A 23111-nucleotide genomic window follows, 5' to 3' on the forward strand; every position below is an offset into this window, starting at 1 on the left:
GAACTACTGACAGGAATGGGGGAAAGAAATACAGTAGAAGAAGAATGGGTAGCTCTGAGGGATGTAGTAGTGAAGGCAGCAGAGGATAAAGTAGGTACAAAGACGAGGGCTGCTAGAAATCCTTGGGTAACAGAAGAAATATTGAATTTAATTGATGAAAGGAGAAAATATAAAAATGCAGTAAATGAAGCAGGCAAAAAGGAATACAGACGTCTCAAAAATGAGATCGACAGGAAGTGCAAAATGGCTAAACAGGGATGGCTAGAGGACAAATGTAAGGATGTAGAAGCTTATCTCACTAGGGGTAAGATAGATACTGCCTACAGGAAAATTAAAGAGACCTTTGGAGAGAAGAGAACCAAGTGTATGAATATCAAAGAGCTCAGATGGCCGCCCAGTTCTAAGCAAAGCAGGGAAGGCAGAAAGGTGGAAGGAGTATATAGAAGGTTTATACAAGGGCGATGTACTTGAGGACAATATTATGGAAATGGAAGAGGATGTAGATGAAGACGAAATGGGAGATACGATACTGCGTGAAGAGTTTGACAGAGCACTGAAAGACCTGAGTCGAAACAAGGCCCCCGAAGTAGACAACATTCCGTTGGAACTACTGACGGCCTTGGGAGAGCCAGTCCTGACAAAACTGTACCACCTGGTGAGCAAGATGTATGAAACAGGCGAAATACCCTCAGACTTCAAGAAGAATATAATAATTCCAATCCCAAAGAAAGCAGGTGCTGACATATGTGAAAATTACCGAACTATCAGTTTAATAAGCCACGGCTGCAAAATACTAAAACGAATTCTTTACAGACGAATGGAAAAACTGGTAGATGCAGACCTCGGGGAGGATCAGTTTGGATTCCGTCGAAATGTTGGAACACGTGAGGCAATACTGACCTTACGACTTATCTTAGAAGAAAGATTAAGAAAAGGCAAACCTACGTTTCTAGCATTTGTAGACTTAGAGAAAGCTTTTGACAATGTTGACTGGAATACTCTTTTTCAAATTCTAAAGGGGCAGGGGTAAAATACAGGGAGCGAAAGGCTATTTATAATTTGTACAGAAACCAGATGGCAGTCATAAGAGTCGATGGGCATGAAAGGGAAGCAGTGGTTGGGAAGGAGTGAGACAGGGTTGTAGCCTCTCCCCGATGTTATTCAATCTGTATATTGAGCAAGCATTGAAGGAAACAAAAGAAAAATTTGGAGTAGGTATTAAAATTCATGGAGACGAAGTAAAAACTTTGATGTTTGCCGATGACATTGTAATTCTGTCAGAGACGGCAAAGGACTTGGAAGAGCAGTTGAACGGAATGGACAGTGTCTTGAAAGGAGGATATAAGATGAACATTAACAAAAGCAAAACGAGGATAATGGAATGTAGTCAAATTAAATCTGGTGATGCTGAGGGAATTAGATTAGGAAATGAGACACTTAAAGTAGTAAAGGAGTTTTGCTATTTGGGGAGCAAAGTAACATGATGGTCGAAGTAGAGAGGATATAAAATGTAGACTGGCAATGGCAAGGAAAGCGTTTCTGAAGAAGAGAAATTTGTTAACATCGAATATAGATTTATGTATCAGGAAGTCGTTTCTGAAAGTATTTGTTTGGAGTGTAGCCATGTATGGAAGTGAAACATGGACGATAACTAGTTTAGATAAGAAGAGAATAGAAGCTTTCGAAATGTGGTGCTACAGAAGAATACTGAAGATAAGGTGGATAGATCACGTAACTAATGAGGAGGTATTGAATAGGATTGGGGAGAAGAGAAGTTTGTGGCACAACTTGACTAGAAGAAGGGATCGGTTGGTAGGACATGTTTTGAGGCATCAAGAGATCACAAATTTAGCATTGGAGGGCAGCGTGGAGGGTAAAAATCGTAGAGGGAGACCGAGAGATGAGTACACTAAGCAGATTCAAAAGGATGTAGGTTGCAGTAGGTACTGGGAGATGAAGCAGCTTGCACAGGATAGAGTAGCATGGAGAGCTGCATCAAACCAGTCTCAGGACTGAAGACAACAACAACAACAACAACAATAAATAATTAGGCTACTGAAAGAGGTACGTGTGATGGTTTGTGAGATGATTGTTTTTTCCCCCTAAAAGCTAACAACTGCAACAAAATTTAACGGGTTACAAGCTCTTGATCGAGGAGGGGGGGTCCTTGCTTGTGGCGAGTCTTTGAACAGTGCAGACTATAATGCACTTTTTAATACTTTGTTCAAAGTCATCTGGTGGTGCGAGAAGTCAAGTGTTGAGGAGGAGAACAAAGGGATTTGCTGCACGATATCCGTACACTAGTCTTATGTATCCAAGGGAAAGAAGGTGCAAACCTTGAGTGTATGATGGGCTCATCTGGAGGTCAAGGGAGCCAGCACGGTTGAAAAGAAGACTTACTTCAGTGGCGTGCTTGATGGTAAAGGTCAGCCAAAACAAACGGGCATAGAATGGTAATAACATGCCTGGTATTATGGCACTCGCTGTACTTCACTGCACTAAAGTACACTACTCTGCACACAATAATCCAGGTGATGATAGAGCGGGGGGGGGGGGGGGGGGGGGGGCGGCAGGCGTCAACTGGGTGTCCAGCATCAGACTTTGTGGAGATGCAGTCAAGGAACATACCTCGAGGGAACACAGCTCACGAAGGTGGTGCAGAAGACACAGTAGTACTTCTCTCGTTAACTGGACTGTGGAAAGACATTGAAACTGTTCGTGGGTGCAAAATACTGCTGTCAGCTACAAACTCCAGCAAAGGGTGGCAGCTGATGTCGTGAGCCACATGATGTGTGAAACAAGCTGCCGAGAGCGTGGCCAGGAAGTGTTACTGTGTCGAAGCCAGGACAGGGACTGCTCGAGCTATTGTTCAGTATGTGCGACTCCAGAAATTGTGACAACCTAATTTCTACTTATGGCAGAAGTGACCAATGATGATGTTGGGGAGACGCGGTGGTACCTTGGCTGGCAGGAGCTTTGCTGATAACTGGTGTTCAGTCAGTGAAGCTTGTCAACTGCTGCTACAAGTAGAGGCGAATGGTAGGAGTTGCCACAATATATACAGACAGGGTGAGTAGTGAACTGCTGCTGCTTGCTGATTGTCCTGTGGTGTATGGGAAGGTGTCATCATTATGTGACTGTAATAGGATATAAGATCAGTTAGACAAAACTTCTAATTGGTGTGATGAGTAGATCGCTCTCTGTATAAAAAAAGGTAATGAGTTGGAAGAACAATCCCATGATGTTAGTGTACAGGATTAGTATTGAACTGCTTGGGCACTCGCATGAGTTACCTAGATGTAATGTTGCAGAGTGGTATGAAATGGAATGATCTTGCAAGAACGGTAATAAAAAAGGTGAATGGCCAACTTCAGTTTATTGAGGGAATTTTAGGAAAGTGTGGTTCATCTGTAATGGAGACTGCATATGGAATGCTACTGCAACCCATTCTTGAACACTGCTCCAGTGTTAGGGATCACCACCAGGTGAGGTTAAAGGAAGACATCAAAGCATTTCAGAAGCATGCTGCTGGATTTGTTACCAATAGATTTAGTCTACATGCGAGTGTTACGGAGATGCTTTGTGGAATCAAATGGTAGTCCCTGGAGGGAAGATAATGTTCTTTTTGTGGAACACTGTTCCTTCTGTGGAACACTGTTCCTTCTGTGGAACACTGTTCCTTCTGTGGAACACTGTTCCTTCTGTGGAACACTGTTCCTTCTGTGGAACACTGTTCCTTCTGTGGAACACTGTTCCTTCTGTGGAACACTGTTGAGAAAATTCAGAGAACTGGCAATCAAAGCTGACTACAAAACAATTCTAATACCACCAACATACAATTCACATAAGGATAGCAGGTTACTATTGTGTCAGTGAAGTGCAGGTTAATGTAAGCTAATAACATGGTGTCTTGACAATAGGAAGTGCATCTGCTGCTAGTACAGTATAAAGCAGCTGATAGAATGCTTAGTGTCTAATCCATTTTTAAAAAGTTTTAAAAGGTTTAGACTCATTATTTAAACTGATATTTTCCCCTCAAGTTCTGTGTAGCTTGTGAAGTATACATTCCTTTCCTGTATTTTGAAGCAATACTACTGTGCTTTTGGTATTAACAGTATCCCCTTCAACTTACCATTATCTGCTCTTATTGACAAGGCACTCGCATTAGAAGAATAATTTCACGTTGATCCATTTGTTTGATCTAAACATTGATAATACCTCACCCAGTGATGGCAACCCAATTGTCTTGCATTACTTACGTTAAAAAATGTAAGAATTATTGCAAAGTACTCTAAAGCTTTAAAAACATTTAAAAATATAACTTTTTCTCTGCAGACAACAGCAGTTAGTCTGATGGTGTCATACCGTGGAGCGCCATTCAAGGAAGCACAGTTCGACAGGACAATATCACCACACACCGGATACTACATTGCAGACGTCAGCGGCACAGATGTGTTTGTGGTGGCCAGCCATCTGGATATTCTGCCCACGCTTTACGCGTCGCGCAATGCCGATGCCAGCGTTTACTCTCTTTCACTCGATAACTTCTTCTGCTACTTCCCTGGTAGTTCATGGAAGAACTCGTGGCTTGAGTAAGTAATGTTGAACAGTAATTCCTAATATACTGGTGGTGGTGTTGGTGGTGGCGATTGCCTTCAGGTTGAAGATAGGTTTGATGCACCTGTGCATGCTTTTGTATCCAGTGAAAGTTGTCATCTGGGTGTGACTAGTGTAACTTACATCCACTTTGCTTGTCTTTGTCTCAGAGCTCATCCAAATTTACGGAAAAAATGAAATTTTCTGGATCGAATAAGTGACTGACTAGCAAGTTTTGCTAATAAAAGCGATCATTTTTGATGTCCTAAAAATAGGGTTACAAAACTATCCATCTGAATTTTGGAAATAATCATTACTTTAGAATTGAACATTCTTAAAAAATGATCTTTTGACAATAAACAGCTTTCAAAATAAATGGTTCTTCAAAAAGTAAAATTTTGGCTGAGAAGGGTAAAGTGAGGCTTTTGCTCTGAGTATATTTTTGTAGTCAAAATTATTTATTAACTCACTCCTAATTTTGTCTCCACGTTTGTACCACGGTTCAAATTATGGGCCCCTTGGTGTAAGAATCATTTCTGGGTAAGCCAATCAGATTATCAGCATCAGGAATCTAGAAATTACCTGGTGAAAAATGGAACTTTTCCTGCTGAAATAAGAAAGCAACCGTTGTGTGTAATTATCATATGCACTGAGGTGACAAGTCACAGGATAGTGATATGCAGATGTACACATAGTGTCAGTATTGTGTACACAAGATATAGAAGTGCAAGTCATTGATTGAGTTGCCATTTGTATTCGGGTGATTCATGTGGAAAGGTTTCCAACCTGATTATGGATGCACGATGAGAATTAAGGATTTAAAAGTGGAATGGTAGTTGGAGCTAGATGCATCAGACATTCCATTTCGGAAATCATTAGGGAATTCAATATTCCAAGATCCACTGTGTTGAGAGTATGTGGAGAATATCAAATTCCAGACATTACCTCACACCACAGACAACATGGTGGCCAACAGCCTTCACTTAATGACCAAGACCAGCATTGTTCACATAAAATTGACAGTGCTATCAGACAAGCAACACTGTGTGAAATAACTGCAGAAACCAACGTGGGATGTACAACGAATGTATCTGTCAGGACTGTCTGGTGAAATTTGGTGTTAATTGACTATTACAGCAGGTGACTGATGCTAGTGGCTTTGCTAACAGCACGATATCAGCTGCAGCACCTCTCCTATATTTGTTACCATATTGGTTGGACTGTAGATGACTTGAAAACCGTGGCCCGGTCAGATGAATCTCAAAATCGGTTGGTAAGGGATGATGGCAGGGTTGGAGTGTGGCACAGTCCCCACAAAACTGTGGCCCAGGTTGTCAAGTCACTGAGCGAGGTGGTGGCTCCATTATGGTGTGGGCTGTGTTTTCATGGAACAGATTGGACCTTGTGGTCCAACTGAACCAATCATTGACATGAAGTGGTTATTTTTGGCTACTTGGAGATCATTTATAGTCATACAATGACGAATTTTTATGTGCCATCTCAGTGGGCCCCAATTGTTCAAGATTGGTTTGAAGAACCTTCTGGACAATGTGAACTAATGATCTAGCCATCCAGTTTGTCCAACATGAATCCCACTGAACATTTATGGGACATAATCGAGAGGTCAGTCCGTACCCAAAATCATGCATCAGCAACACTTTGCAAATGATGACTGTAGAGGCAGTGTGGTTCAATATTTCTGCAGGAGACGTCAGACAACTTGTTGAGTCAGTGCCACGTCAAGCTGGTGCTCTACACCAAGCAAAAGTAGTTCTGACACAATATTGGGAGGTATCCCATGATTTTTTTTTGTCATCTCACTGTATTCATAAAACAAGATTAAACAAAGTAAGAAAATAATGTCACTGTTAGTAGTGGTATAGAGCAAGTGGATAGATCAGCCTTGCTCTGTTACAGAATGACATTGCGATATGCAAAGATTGATTCATAGATGTGAAATATTTAAAAATATTACACAGAGAGTAAAATAATCTTAAAAAATTACTTCAATGTATTTTACACTTAAAAATAGCTGATTGCATAGTAATGTCCCCTTGTATTTGATAGCACCAGTTATAATTTGTCGGGAGACTGAAGAGAAACATTGGTTTACCATACTGTGTACGCAGAGGTATCTTCCGTCACATTGATTTATAAACAGCGTTTGCATAGTTTAAGTATTTTACCCCACCGTTCTGTAAGAGGCTTAAGTTGCAGCAGAAAACCAGCAAAAATTTTAAAAAGAAGTTTGTAGCCAGGAAAATGGAGCTTACAAGTATGTTGTGTTGTATTTGCATTCCAATACTTCATAATGGTTACATATTTACTTCTCATGGTCCAAGTGATACAGATTTATGTTTGCCTCAATTGCTGAAAGAAAATGTGGTGGTAGTTCCTTTCTAAAGCACACAACCATTTTTGTTCTGTCCAGTCTAATGCATTAAGGTGTTGCAATGGTTGAGATTGGCTACAGTTATTTAGCTGGAATGGGATTTAGGTCCTCACCTGGCCTCCAGACTGAGGTTTTCCTTTGTTTTCCTAAATCTATGAAGGTGAATGCTTTCTTTTGAAAAAGATCTGACGTTTTCTCTTCTCACCTTTGCCGTGTATCACATGTGCTCAATTTCTAATGTATTCATTCGAGACAGGCATTAAACATCAGGCTTCGGTTGCCCAATCTCTCATTGACTGGGTTAGTACATGTTAAACTTGGGGTATTACACACTAAACTTCCTTCATTTTAGAATGTTAATAGAGCTTAATGTCCCATCTGTGATTAGGTCATTAGAGATGATTCTATCTTTTTACTTACTCTTGTCAGAAATTCTTCCCCATGAACCGTGGACCTTGCCGTTGGTGGGGAGGCTTGCGTGCCTCAGTGATACAGATAGCCGTACCGTAGGTGCAACCGCAATGGAGAGGGTGTATCTGTTGAGAGGCCAGACAAACGTGTGGTTCCTGAAGAGGGGCAGCAGCCTTTTCACTTGTTGCAGGGGCAACAGTCTGGTGATCGACTGATCTGGCCTTGCAACACTAACCAAAACGGCCTTGCTGTGCTGGTACTGCGAACGGCTGAAAGCAAGGGGAAACTACAGCCGTAATGTTTCCCGAGGGCATGCAGCTTTACTGTATGGTTACATGATGATGGCATCCTCTTGGGTAAAATATTCCGGAGGTAAAATAGTCCCCCATTCGGATATCCGGGTGGGGACTACTCAGGAAGACATTGTTATCAGGAAAAAGAAAACTGGTGTTGTACGGATTGGAGTGTGGAATGTCAGATCCCTTAATTGGGCAGGTAGATTAGAAAATTTAAAAAGGGAAATGGATAGGTTAAAGTTAGATATAGTGGGAATTAGTGAAGTTTGGTGGCAGGAGGAACAAGACTTTTGGTCAGGTGAATACAGGGCTATAAATACAAAATCAAATAGGGGTAATGCAGGAGTAGGTTTAATAATTAATAGGAATATAGTAATGCAGGTAAGCTACTACAAACAGCATAGTGAACGCATTATTGTGGCCAAGATAGATACAAAGCCCACACCTACTACAGTAGTACAAGTTTATATGCCAACTAGCTCTGCAGATGATGAAGAGATTGATGAAATGTATGATGAGATAAAAGAAATTATTCAGATAGTGAAGGGAGATGAAAATGTAATAGTCATGGGTGACCGGAATTCAATAGTAGGAAAAGGAAAAGAAGGAAACGTGGTATGAATATGGAAGGGGGGTAAGAAATGAAAGAGGAAGCTGCCTGGTAGAATTTGCACAGAGCATAACTTAATCATAGCTAACACTTGGTTTAAGAATCATTAAAGAAGGTTGTATACATGGAAGAAGCCTGGAGATACTGGAATGTCTCAGATAGATTAAATAATGGTAAGACAGAAATTTAGGAACCAGGTTTTAAATTGTAAGACATTTCCAGGGGCAGATGTGGACTCTGACCACAATCTATTGGTTATGAACTGTAGATTAAAACTAAAGAAACTGCAAAATGGTGGGAATTGAAGGAGATGGGATCTGGATAAACTGATAGAACCAGAGGTTGTAGAGACTTTCAGGGAGAACATTAGGGAACGATTGATAGGAGTGAGGGAAAGAAATACAGTAGAAGAAGAATGGGTAGCTTTGAGGGATGAAATTGTGAAGGCAGCAGAGAATCAAGTAGGTAAAAAGACGAGGGCTAGTACAAATCCTTTAGTAACAGAAGATATATTGAATTTAACAGATGAAAGGAGAAAATATAAAAATGCAGTAAATGAAGCAAACAAAAAGGAATACAAACGTCTCAAAAATGAGATCGACAGGAAATGCAAAATGGCTAAACAGGGAAATCTAGAGGACAAATGTAGGGATGTAGAGGCTTATCTCACTAGGGGTAAGATATATACTGCCTACAGAAAAATTAGAGAGACTTCTGGAGAAAAGAGAGCCACTTGTATGAATATCAAGAGCTCATATGGAAATACAGTTCTAAACAAAGAAGAGAAAGCAGAAAGGTGGAAGGAGTCTATAGAATGTCTGTACAAGGGTGATGTGCTTTAAGACAACGTTCTGGGAATGGAAGAGGAAGTAGATGATGAAATGGGAGAATCTGATACTGCGTGAAGAGTTTGGCAGACAACTGAAAGACCTAAGTCGAAACAAGGCACCAAGAGTAGACAACATTCCATTAGAAGTACTGACAGCTTTGGGAGAGCCAGCCCTGACAAAACTCTACCATCTGGTAAGCAAGATGTATAAGACAGGCGAAATACCCTCAGGCGTCAAGAAGAATATAATAATTTCAATCCCAAAAAAACAGATGTTGGCAGATGTGAAAATTACCGAACTATCAGTTTAATAAGTCACAGCTGCAAAATACTAACATGGATTATTTACAGACGAATGGAAAAACTGGTAGAAGCCGACCTCGTGGAAGATCAGTTTCGATTCCGTTGAAATGTTGGAACACGTGAGGCAATACTCACCCTAAAACTTATCTTATAACAAAGATCAAGGAATAGCAAACCTACATTTCTAGCATTTGTAGACTTAGAGAAAGCTTTTGACAATGTTGACTGGAATACTCTCTTTAAAATTCTGAAGGTGGCAGGGGTAACATAGAGGGAGCGAAAGGCTATTTACAATTTGTACAGAAACCAGATGGCAGTCATAAGAGTCAAGGGCCATGAATGGGAAGCAGCGGTTGGGAAGAGAGTGAGACAGGGTTGTAGCCTCTCCCCGATGTTATTCAATCTGTATATTGAGCAAGCATTGAAGGAAACAAAGGAAAAATTCAGAGTGTTAATTAAAGTCCATGGAGAAGAAATAAAAACTGAGGTTCGCCAATGACATTGTAATTCTGTCAGACAGCAAAGGACCTGGAAGAGCAGCTGAAAGGAATGCACAGTGTCTTGAAAGGATGATATAAGATCAACATTAGCAAAAGCAAAATGAGGATAATGGAATGTAGTTGAATTAAATTGGGTGATACTGAGGGTATTAGATTAGGAAATGAGACACTTAAAGTAGTAAAGGAGTTTTGCTATTTGGGGAGCAAAATAACTGATGATGGAGAGCGTTTCTGAAGAAGAGAAATTTGTTAACATTGAGTATAGACTTAAGTGTCAGGAAGTTGTTTCTGAAATTATTTGTACGGAGTGTGGTCATGTATGGAAGTGAAATATGGACGATAAATAGTTTGGACAAGAAGAGAATAGAAGCTTTAGAAATGTGGTGCTACAGAAGAATGCTGAAGATTGGATGGGTAGATCACATAACTAGTGAGGAGGTATTGAATAGAATAAGGGGGAAGAGAAATTTGTGGCACACCTTGACTAGAAGAAGGGATCGGTTGGTAGGACATGTTTTGAGGCACCAAGGGATCATCAATTTAGTATTGGAGGGCAGCATGGAGGGTAAAAATCCTAGAGGGAGACCAAGAGATTCGGAAGGATGTAGGTTGCAGTAGGTACTGGGAGATGAAGCAGCTTGCACAGGATAGAGTAGCATGGAGAGCTGCATCAAACCAGTCTCTGGACTGAAGACCACAACAATAACAACAACAACATCATGTCAGAAATTAAGATCTGTCTACTTTGGAATGACAAGTATCTAAGAACACACCTAAAGAATTCTGATATATTACAAGTTCATAGCACATGAGGTAAGTCGCATAGTGCTCAGAGCCCTTTGAGCCATAGCACATGAGTATTAAAAAAATTGTGAGGGAAAGAAAGCGAAACAATGTGTGTAAAGAACCTTGTGGGCTGACTGTGAAACATTGTGTGTATCATACTTGTCTAGGTCTTTTTTGTTGTGATATATTTGGCACAAGTAGACTCATTGAATTGCCACACACAATTACTGCCACATCAGTGACTTCTGAAAGTATGAGTTGCTCAGCATCGCTTTCTTCCTATGTTGAATAACTTTTATCTCTAATGGTGTTAATAACCAGTAAAATGCCATTTTCAAATAAATTACAGTATATAATAAAAAATAAAAACAGTAATAAAAGATATTGCAATGATTTCCACACGGCCTATAATCCAAGTTTGGTAGAAGAGTTATGTTTTTGAACTAACATATTTTAAGCAGTTGCCTAAAGATGTTACGTAGGAAAATGTGAATACAAAGAAATAAGGAATTTTGTCTATTCTGTGGTTACCAGATTACCTAATTAAAGTTGCCCTTTATTTTTCAGCAAATATGTAACTGAAACCACAAATACAATAAATGTTTATTGTGGTTTGCCCCCAGAGGGTGGGGCGGGGGGGGGGGGGGGGGAGGGGGGGAGGGAAAGAGAGAGAGAGGGAGAGAGAGAGAGAGAGAGAGAGGAGAGAGAGAGAGAGAGAGAGAGCGCTAGTGTGCTGGGGGTACCATTCTCCACGTATAATGCAACACATTTAAACTTGCTGTTTTATTATTACTTTCACTGAGAATAACAACTCTTATATTTTGTAGCACTTCTTTTCAGTCATAAATTAATCTAAATTTTTGTAGGCGTGCAACAGATACAGCATTTGCCGACCTTCACCGAGTGGAAGGTCTTCGCGGGATCTACATCGCATCCCAGGTCCACGTACCCACCTCACCGCACGGAGGGGGGGCGGGTGCCGGAAATAAATACGCAGCACCTGTCTACGTTCATCACTTTCGATATGGGAGGACGCTGGAGGCCACTCACACCACCCTTGACTGATGATCAGGGCAGGAACATCAGCTGTGATGTGGTGAGCAAACTACTATCAGAATGCACAAATGTGGGCTGGCAAGTTTGCGTTTGATTGCATGTTAGTAATAGGCTCAACTTGGCATGATGTGCATTAAAATGAAGTTAAATTTCAAGTGGATATCTGTTGTGCTGTGAAATGTGCTGACATTTCTAACTTTTCCTATTGCGTTAGTATTAATTTGATATTTTTACTGTGTTTCATTGTTTTGAGTGTTCAGCTGATTTGCCGATTCAATTTTCTGGTTGGTTGGTTGGTTGGTTGGTTGGTTGTAGGGTACCAAACAGCAGGGTCTTCAGTCCTGTGAATTAGGGAAGGAAGTGAGCCGTGCCCTTTCACAGGAACCATTCCAGCATTAATTTTAATTTTAATAACCAACAGCGTCAGTTGCACCGTTCACCTATAATTTACCTAGGTTTCAGTCTGGATAACCCAACCTTCTTCAAAATAACAGTAAATATTGTTTGTCCGTAGTGGACATCGTCAAGCTAAACCTACAAATCCATCAATTATCGTCAGACTGTAAAAACTTATCTGAAACTGCCTCGGCCCCACTTCACAACCGCGGTGCGGCACCCAGAAGTGCTGTACTGGAACTAAGTTTCTTGATCAAGTTGAAAAATAATAAAATAAGACTCATATTATGGTATAAAATTTATTTGTGTAGTTGAACAAACAATAATGTAACTTATGTAAACTGATAAAATCTAGTTTCATTATTCATGGTTTCTGAAAATTGTGACATTTACCACTCCAACCCCTTATTTGTATGAGTGATTTATGCTTCCACGTGTAATCTACCCCTTCAACTTTGACACTGTTTATGATCTGACTTCCCTTTTCTTTTTTTAGAGTCGAGGCTGTTCTCTTCATCTCACCCAGAAGTTTGCTCAGTTGAACCCTGAAACACGAACAGTTCCTCTGATGACATCAAAATCAGCACCGGGCATCATTATGGCAACTGGAACACTTGGAACTTCACTAAAGGGACGTTTTGGAGTTTTCATCAGCACAGATGCAGGACTCACGTGGCGCCAGGTTTGTGTCGATATATGCACCCATTGGAGCAGATTTTTTTTTTTTTTTTCCCTATATATTTGCAAAACATAGAGGGGTTGCAGAGGTTGTCTTGAGGAGCAAATTGAGGATAGGAGCCCTCCCCCTCCCCCTTTTTTTTATTTCCTCCTCTCATTAATTACATTCAGTATTTTCTGTGATATCCACAGATGCAGATTTCTACTAGACTTCGTCTCTCTACCTATTTGATCCTCTGCTGCCTTCTCTATTTCATCTCTCACAGCTACCCATTCATCTTCTGCTGTATTCCTTTTCCCTGATCCAGTTAATTGTTGCCTAATGCTCCTTCTGAAACTCTCAACAACCCTTGATTCCTTCAACTAACCCAGGTCCAATCTTGTTCATTTTCTACCTTTTTGCAATTTTTTCAGTTTTAAACTAAATTTGATAAACATTGCATTTGTAAATATTTGTCACTTTTCAGCCTTAAAGTGCACAATTTATTCTTAGCAATCAAATTTTCCTGTTGAGGAACAGCCAAAAAATTCATTAATTATTTTTACCACTATTTACAATATAAACAAAGCCTTTTTCTGACTAACATATGGAATGCACTTGATGTCACAGGTTCTAAAGGATTACTATTTCTTCAACATGGGAGATTTTGGCGGTGTGATGGTAGCAGTGAAGTATTACAAAGCCCAAGGGGAGACACGGGAAATGCTGTACTCGACTGACGAGGGCTTCACGTGGCACACGGAGCAGTTCTACAACCAGGATCTGCGCATGTACGGCCTGATGACAGAGCCAGGCGAGAACACGACAGTCTTCACCATGTTCGGCTCGGGACCTCAGCAGCTGCGATGGCTTATCATCAAGGCTGATCTGCAGAAAGCTTTCAGTGAGTGTGTTTCTGAATATCCTGTAGGTTACGTACTACCATAGCATTTTTTTTACAAATTTCATTTTAGTGCCAAAATGTCCTTGCTGGATAACAATACACTTACTGCTGCTAAGGCACTGGATGGTTTTGTATGGCTGTATCTTCAACTGTACGACATATCAGGAGTAGTCAGAAAGTTTTTACTGTTACCTAAAAAAATAAAGCTACATAATTAATTTGTTTCTTGTAGGTCCAAGTTTGCTGTTATGGTGCGCACTGAAATCCTCATGGCACAGTACCATACATGTATCTGAAGTGTTTTTGACCCTGTATCCCTCTTTGTCATCTAGTGAATTTTATCTGGTGTTTTACAGTTATTTCAATTTTGTTTCTGGATTTTGTTGATTAAATTATCCCCAAAAAATATTGCACATTTTCATGATCATTCATTACAGCAATCCCAGATTAGTCTAATTATGCATTTGGTTTAACAGTGTTTATTACTGGGGATAATGAGAGAACAATAAATGCAACATGGACTGAACAGGGCGAGTTGGTGGAGAAGACCTTAAAACAAGTGTTTACTGATATGAATAGTACCAGAGGATATGTTGTTACACCTCATACTCTACTAGACTAACTTGTGGTCACGCTATGAAATGAAATGATGAGCACATGAACTTAACAACTACTTTTGTTTGTAATGAGAAACCAGCTGATGTCTTCTGTACTGCCTCTCTCCCCACATAATGTGTGGAATGAAAGAGAAAATGCTCTTATAGTTGAGACAGCTTGTATGCATAATCTCACTACCTTTTCAATGGATGTATTTGGAAGTTTTTACACTAATGTTAGATGTGCTTGGTGTGTCACACATCTGTAATATGACAAGACATCATATAGTTGATTCATTTCTCACTCTCTCTCATGAGTGTTAATTACAATAATGTGCCTTGCCTTCGTAGCATTGTTTCTGATCGTAGGTGCATGGTAAAATTATTGCTGACAAAATTCTGCAGGGAAAAATTGAATACTCAGAGACTTGATGAATAGAACATCTTATACGTCCTTGTGCTCGAGGTGGTGTTTGCATCCAGTGTGCATCCCTCGGTGTAATATTGGATGTCCAAGATTTAGAAAAGTCTGTGTATGCAGGGAAAACATTGTTTTTACATATGGAGTATGTAGGTACTATATGTGAAGAAATGTGAAGTCCATATAGATTATACACGTTTATGTGAGGGGCGCGATCTGTCAGTCTAATAGAAAAAAAATTGTTCTGAGGCCGATATTGCTAAATATTATGTATTTCATGATGACTGGCTTAGACGGAAGGTTGCTGTCATCATCTGTTCTTCGGAAACTTAAAGTGAATACTTATCTATCACATAAAAGGAGCACATTCCACCCATAATATAGCATAAGCATATTCATTTGTCAGTAATAAGATGAAAATATAAAACATACATGGCAACAATTTTTTTTGCTGAAGTGAAATGGCATAGCTGTAAAGTGTAACGTCAAACTGAAACATGGTACCTTTACATTGTCGGTTTATCGTGTTACATTTTACACCTATGCCATTTCACTTGAGCAACACATTTGTTGTCATGTGTATTGTATAATTTCACCATCTTATTAGTAACAAACCAATGTGCTTAGCTATATTATGAGTGGAATGTATTCCTGCTATGTGATTGATTGTATTCATTATAAATTTATGAAGATTAGATGATGATAGAAAGCTTCTATTGAAACTGCTCGGCTTGAGAAGAAATTTCTTTCACTGTTTGGTTTATGTTAACCAACATGAGAGTCAAGTAGTTGCATATGCATTGTTGTAAGCCAACAGAACAGTTATGCATCCGATAAGATGATGGAGAATCTGGGATGAAATAATAACTATATCAATTAGGATAGACTGCTACTCACCACATTGCATTGAGTGGTGGTCAGGCACATTTAAAAGTAGACAGAGCCATGGATCGGTAGTGCTGTGTGTGGCAGTTTGCAGCGACATGGTGGGGGCAGGATGGTGTGCTGCATCAGGAGGCTGTGCGATGGGGGCAAAAAGGCAGAGGAGAGAAGAAGATAAGGGGAAAGAGTGGTGCAGTTGTGTTGGTGGGATAGAAGACATGTTCAGTACTGAAGTAGGGGAAAGGGGCAGGTGGACAAAAGGGACTAGCTTTAAGTTTGAGGCTAGGGGGCTTATGGGAACAAAGGATATGTTGTAGGGACATTTCTCAGCCACCCAGTTTGTAAAAGCTGATGCCAGTGTGAAGAACACAGGTAGCGCTGGGTGTGAATTGGTCGCTGAAATGAGGTGCACAGCATTGTAAAGCACATTTGGCAGCTGGATGATCTGGCTGTTTCTCGGTCTCAGTTTGACAGTGCCATTTGTGCTGACAGACAGTTAGTTAGTGGTGGTGCCGATGTGGAGTGCTGTTAAATGCCTGTGATGGGACTTGAGTAGATGAAATGGAAGAATTTATGAGACAGATGTTGTATCTAGGTGAATTACAGTGCTGTGAGTCATACGGAATAGGTTTGGGAGAAGAGATGGAAAAAGGCTAAATAAAAATGTTTTGTGGATTGGATGGGCTATGGAGTACCATGGTGGGAAATGGGGAAAATATTGGGCATGTTATTTCACATTCTGGGCACAGTGAGAGGCAGGTAGGACAGTGAGAATGTCATTCAGTTGCCCCAGTACTAAGGGTACTGACCAGGAGACCACACCAATTTTTTTTTCTTTTTTTTTCTTTTCAATCCTCAAAACAGAGTTGATGCGACAATTCTCAGAAAAATTGACTTTGGTATTTTCCGACTATCTTCCATACAGTAAAGCAGTGTGGCTCTGTGGTAGACTGTTCGCCTGCCATGTGGGGGACCCAGTGTGTTTTTCCTGGTGTATTCAGTTTTTTAAACAAAGATGAATGTCTCTGAACTGTGACATAGAATAGAAAGAAACTGACACATGGGAAAAATATATTAAAAACAAAGATTCCAAGACTTACCAAGCGGGAAAGCGCCGGTAGATAGGCACAATGAATAAAACACACAAACACACACACAGAATTTGAGCTTTCGCAACCAGTGGCTGCTTCGTCAGGAAAGAGGGAAGGAAAAGGAAAGATGAAAGGATGTGGGTTTTAAGGGAGAGGGTAAGGAGTCATTCCAATCCCGGGAGCGGAAAGACTTACCTTAGGGGGAAAAAAGGATAGGTATATACTCGCGCACGCACACGCACACACACACACACACACACACACACACACACACACACACACACACACACAGACAGACAGACAGACAGACAGACAGACAGAAATGACACAATGAGTTCTGTTCAAAAAATTCTTGAACATTGTCCACGCACGGCACGCACAGCACGCACACACGTGCGCACACGCACACGCACATCCATCGCGCGCGTGCGAGTATATACCTATCCTTTTTTCCCCCTAAGGTAAGTCTTTCCGCTCCCGGGATTGGAATGACTCCTTACCCTCTCCCTTAAAACCCACATCCTTTCATCTTTCCTTTTCCTTCCCTCTTTCCTGACGAAGCAGCCACTGGTTGCGAAAGCTCAAATTCTGTGTGTATGTATGTGTGTTTTATTCATTTTTCCTATCTACCGGCGCTTTCCCGCTTGGTAAGTCTTGGAATCTTTGTTTTTAATATAAAATCTTGGTTGTGAATCTTGTATTAATGACTGGTAATTAAGAATTGACATTTGCAATGAAAACTGATATTTTTGTGCAGTGTGTGATAAGAAATAAGACAACACAAATTTTTCATAAAAATGATGATTAGATGCATGATAATTAGCATATATATTATGAATTTTATGTTTAAATTGATAGTTATTGAATTGCAGGAAAAAAGAAAAATATAATGACCAGAATGAACTCAAGCCAACAACAGTGATGTCAAGCTAATGGCTGGTGACATGTCATCTATTGATGTGTATATTCACATTTTTGTTTTAGGATGGCAAAGCCAAAGAAGTTGAAAGCATTAAAACGTTGTTGTGGTGGCAGATTGATCTGTAGATTAGCCTGCAGTGTAGGTTTTGTCGGAAGGTGACAGTTATGTTGTGAGTTGGTGAAGCCAGCGAATGTGAAATTAAATACATCTGGTTGTGGTGATGGAGTAATCTGCAGCTTTGCCCGAAGTGTAGGCTGGAAGTTGACAGTTGACAGTTCGGTTGTGAGTTAATGAAGCCAACAAATGTGATGCAAAAAGCCTTTAGCTTAAACAATTTGCAAAAGAAAAAAAAAGCAATGGACCATCAGTATTTGTTTGCCATTCTATGTGCACAATTGAGATGGATAGATTTTCTAATGTGGTGGAAAATACTGTTGCAGTATCCCAAAACTAATTTGAAAACTAACTAATTTTAGTAGCTACTTTGTAAAAAATTTCCTTGTAGTGTTGAAATGTATTGTTGTGTGTGGTTTTGCATCTATACTTTGTGTAAGAAGGCAAATACACAGCTGTTTAATCTTCCCGTTTTACAGAGTACAACTGCACCAAGGATGACTACAAGTTCTGGTCGCCGAGCACGGACCATGTCGGTCACATGCCGTGCGTAATGGGGATGCAGGAGACCTTTGAGCGGCGCACCCCTCACAGCAACTGCTACAGCGGGCGCGACTACGTCAGGATGGTCCAGATGGAGCCATGCGGCTGCGAGAGGGATGACTTTGTCTGGTGAGTACTCGCAGTAAGCCTGTCGCAGGAGGCAGTTGTGTATGCCACTGAACTACACTGTTGTGTGTTAAGATTGCAACACCGTCAAGGTATCGTGCAGTAAATGACAAACAGGCATGAAGAGTATTATGTGCCTGGATATGCAAATACGTGTTACAATGCATCCACACAAGGCAGGCACAAGTACAGACATCTAAGATTATACAATGTGTCCCAGCTATCTTGTCCACCCAAAATATCTATGGAACAATAACAGCTACTGGAAAAAGACTTTCACCGGCATCAATGTAGGGTTGGGGCCCAAGAATGTACATACTTGCAAACATTCTACAACAAAAGCATATGTGTTTTTTTTTTTAACACAAACTTATGTTTTTCTAAATGGACCTCCTATATTTTTTCTTCAGCAATCCACAGCATGACAAAGCACATACACAATGGCGTTGATTGCATCGCAATATTCCCATTACATCGCAAGATATTAAGACGCGAAGTTAACGCTTGAAACACCCGACATGCGCTGCTAGCGCACGTCCTGAGGCTCAGGCGTGAACCCCATACTGCCCGTAATCGCGATGTGATTGACATGTGTAATCACACCTCCATACTTACCAAGAGGGACACTTAGTTGCCAATCACATCGCGATTACGGGCAGTATGGGGTTCACGCCTGAGCCTCAGGACGTGCGCTAGCAGCGCATGTCGGGTGTTTCAAGCGTCAACTTCGCGTCACAGTATCTCGGGATGTAATGGGAATATTGTGATGCAATTAACGCCAATGTGTATGTGTGTCATGCTATGGATTGCTGAAGAAAAAATATAGGAGGTCCATTTAAATAAATATAAGTTTGTGTAAAAAACACACATGCTCTCATTTGAGAATGTTTCCAAATATGTACATTCATGGTCCCCAGCCCTACATTGATACCGGTGAAAGTTGTTTTCCAATAACTGTTATTGTTCCATAGATATTTTGGATGGACAAGATAGCTGGGACACCCTGTAGATGTTTGAGACTCATGAAGGATTCTGGAACCACATATGACGTCTGTTCAGAAAAATTCTGGAACATTTGTAATGTCGTGCTAATGGTGTGTTGGAGCGGAATGTGGTTGGCATTCCAGCCCGCACCTGTGGTTGCGTAACTACTGGAAGTTTCATTGTTGTATATCTGTTACTGTTCAGTGCTGTGTTAACAGAACATTGTGTCACACCATTTGCAAATTTTAAGATGGTAGAGTTAGAGGAGCAGTGCATTTGCATTAAATTTTGTGTGAAATTCAAGAAAATGTTTACACACACTCACCGAATAATGCAGGAAGCCTAGGGTGATGGTTCACACGGCTTACAAATGGCCGGATGGAAGTTAGGGATGACTCTCATTCAACTTACACCACTGGTACTAGTGTCAGGAACGTCAGCAATATTGTTTGTGCCAATCAAAGACTGACTGCCCAAGAGATTCCAAAAGAATGTAACGTTTCAACTGGGTCGTGTCGTGAAATCCTGAGAAGGAAACAGCATGATATGTGGTGAAGCAATTATAGGCTCTTGCATTATGGTAATGCGCACTCACATACTACCCTGTTGGTGCATGACTATTGCAACAAAAATTGCACTGTGCTGCCTCATCCTCCGTAATTCTCCCGGCCTGGCCCCTGGGGACCTTTATTTCCAAAGTTGAAAATCCCATTGAAAGGATGAAGATTTGCAGCGATAGACAAGATAAAAGGAAATTTGCAGATGGTGCTTCGTGCGATCGGGCAAGAGGTGTACCGAGGCTGCTTCCGAAAGTGGAAACGGTGTTGAAGCGATGTGTCTATTGTGGGGGAGAGTATTTCGAAGAAGACTATGCACAATAAGTAAATAGTAGTGTAGAAAAGTTTGGTGGACAATGTTCAAGAATTTTTTGAACAGAACTCATTGTGTCATTTCTGTGTGTGTGTGTGTGTGTGTGTGTGTGTGTGTGTGTGTGTGTGCGCGCGCGCGAGTATATACCTATCCTTTTTTCCCCCTAAGGTAAGTCTTTCCGCTCCCGGGATTGGAATGACTCCTTACCCTCTACCTTAAAGCCCACATCCTTTCATCTTTCCTTTTCCTTCCCTCTTTCCTGACGAAGCAACCGTCGGTTGCAAAAGCTCGGAATTTTGTGTGTGTGTTTGTGTGTTATTTTATTGTGCCTGTCTACCGGCACTTTCCCGCTTGGTAAGTCTTGGAATCTTTGTTTTTAATGAAAGACATGTTTTACTAAGGAACTGACTTTAGGCTGCATCCAGAGATGTGTCTTCATTTCTTTTTGACTAGTTGTGCATAGCTTGTAGTAGAAATCCTGTACAATGGAAGAATACAGGCAAAAGTGACACTGTGCTATGAGCACTGGGCTATATCTACGTGAGTATTGCTGCAAAAGACAGAAATCTTACGTTTTATTCCCTTGCAGTCCACAGTTTCGAAATTAATTTCCGCACAAATTGTGAAGCTGACTGTTATATTCCTAAGCCTTGCTGTTCTTGTATGCACCCCTGTGTGCAAAACTTAATTCAATATGAGCAAATTGCTTACAGTGATGTGGGTTTCTTCCAACACGAGACATCACTGGACTGCATCCGCAACAAGACAGTGGAAAGCCCCTATGAGATTCCAGATACATGTAAGCCGGGAGCATTCTACAGCCGAACAAAAGGGTACATTCATATCCCAGGAGACGCATGTCAGGGCGGCAACGAACAGCGCTACCTCCCAGAGTCGCTGCCTTGCCCCGTTCGGTAAGTATTTTGTGTTACCATTGCTCTCCTCACTTTCTTTTACAGTGTAATCGGGATGTTTTTGAGTGTTCTGTCAAGTCAGTAACTCTGTTGTGTATGCACAACTTACAGAACAGACAGTGTTATTTTACAGTTAAACAGAATGTTTGAGAAGGACTTAGTTACTCTTGAGGTGTAATTCCACATATTGCCAGTACACATACGCAGGATATTTCACAACTCGTGTTACATATTCGCTACTGCGGAACACATCTACTCTATTGTCTACTCTATTGAACAAGTGCCCATAGCTCTTAAGGTATACCTTTTAGAACTTATGTTTACTAGACATAGTTCCTGATTTTGGTCCATACCATCACTGCTGAAAATTGCTTACACTACTGTCTCAGCAGCAACAGTAAGAGTACATGTATGCCACTGTCAACGGTATCAGAATGGTTTTCGCTTAAAACTTTCAACTCATTTGTTTCCAGTACTAGAACCCTTATCTCAAGTTGATACATTTATCCTTCTCCATCATCCTAGAAAGTTTGTAATAATGTCTCAAAATCACTCCGTATATACATACATTGACAGGTGCCACATCTGTAACTTTGGCACTCTTTAGTGTCGTCGGACGACGTTTCTGGACATCGATTGCTATGTAAATCTTTACCTACCAAGTCCTCTCTACAACCTCTAGAAGTGTGTAATGTGGCTGCAAAACATGCTCTATAAGTAAAAGTATTTTTAAAAAAGTGCCTAGCCTGAGGCATTGGCATTGGACGGGACAAGAGAGTGTTGTGGAGTGTTGGTACCAGAGCTGTCAGTGTACATAAGGAAGCGTGAAATATCGGATGTCGAGGGAGCACTGTGGAGGAAGAGGAAATGACGTGTACTCGTGTGAGACGGCATTATCAGCACTCTGTATCATTGGGAAGGGGCCTCGTTGAGGTTCTCCATTTTTCTTGCTGGTCCACTTGTGCAACATACAGGCTTTTGGGGCTTACAGATGTGACAGTGGCTTGATTTTGGATGGCATGGGAACACGAGGGAAAATGTACTAGTCATCGAGGTTCCGGTTGACCACGTCTGACTGCCACTAGGGAGTACTGCTGTATGTGTTGATGTACCAAGTGCACACCTGTGCATGCCACCTGAGAACAAGTAGTGGACTCCCTGCAATGTTCTGTGTCATACCGCACCATTGGTCAGAGGCAGGCAGCAGCTGTACTAGGGAATTACCATCCCACGTGTAAGCTGCCCTTAACACCACAACAGATACCTGCATTTACAGTGATGTCATCACTGGGAGGTGTGGACAGCTGACAGATGATGTCGCACTGTGCTCGGTGATGAATTGCAGTTTTGCAGTACCGTAATGCCCCTCGTCAGTAAGTGTAAAGGCAACCTGGTGAGAGGTTCCATTTTTCAGTGCATTGGACAGACACAGTGGTGTTACTACTAGCGTGATAGTGTAGGGGGCCATTGTAAATGACTTTGTCATGGCTGGTAGTGGTTGAGGGAACTGGCGGTATGAGGGGGAATAACCCCCCCAAAGACAATAACATGCAGTTTTGTCATATTATGACATGATGGAGACTGTGGCTGTTTGAAGACAAATGTTGATGGTGTTGGGACAACAACCGGCCACAAAGAATAACATTGCTGTGGGCGGTGCTTGTACAGTACACATTTCTGCTGTTAGGCGTGTATATATTGTCAGTTCGGTGCCTTCTGTGTTGTAGACCTAGCCTGTTCTGTTCATCTGCAGTGACTGTTTATGCTGGTGTGTGGGACCAGCAAGGACTTCGACTCTTGTCTCGGAAGAGAATACAATTGCTTCATGACACCCTTCCCAACTGAATCAGTGCATGTATCCAGGCCAGACATTGTGCAATGTCATATTGTAAGTGGGAACTTACTGGCACG

General features: G+C 41.1%; 1 protein-coding gene across 1 annotated transcript in view; it reads left to right on the forward strand.

Annotated features, from left to right (window-relative positions):
- Nucleotides 1-23111, forward strand: part of LOC126291582 (sortilin-related receptor-like) — a 177820-nt gene that overhangs the window by 34683 nt on the left and 120026 nt on the right. The window contains 7 exon segments of the mRNA XM_049985115.1: nt 4336-4592; nt 11590-11689; nt 11691-11819; nt 12672-12857; nt 13464-13737; nt 18243-18435; nt 21000-21200. Of these exon segments, the coding sequence (XP_049841072.1) occupies nt 4336-4592; nt 11590-11689; nt 11691-11819; nt 12672-12857; nt 13464-13737; nt 18243-18435; nt 21000-21200 (1340 nt within the window).

Source organism: Schistocerca gregaria, chromosome 9 (genome assembly GCF_023897955.1).
Source record: "Schistocerca gregaria isolate iqSchGreg1 chromosome 9, iqSchGreg1.2, whole genome shotgun sequence".
NCBI lineage: Eukaryota > Metazoa > Arthropoda > Insecta > Orthoptera > Acrididae > Schistocerca > Schistocerca gregaria.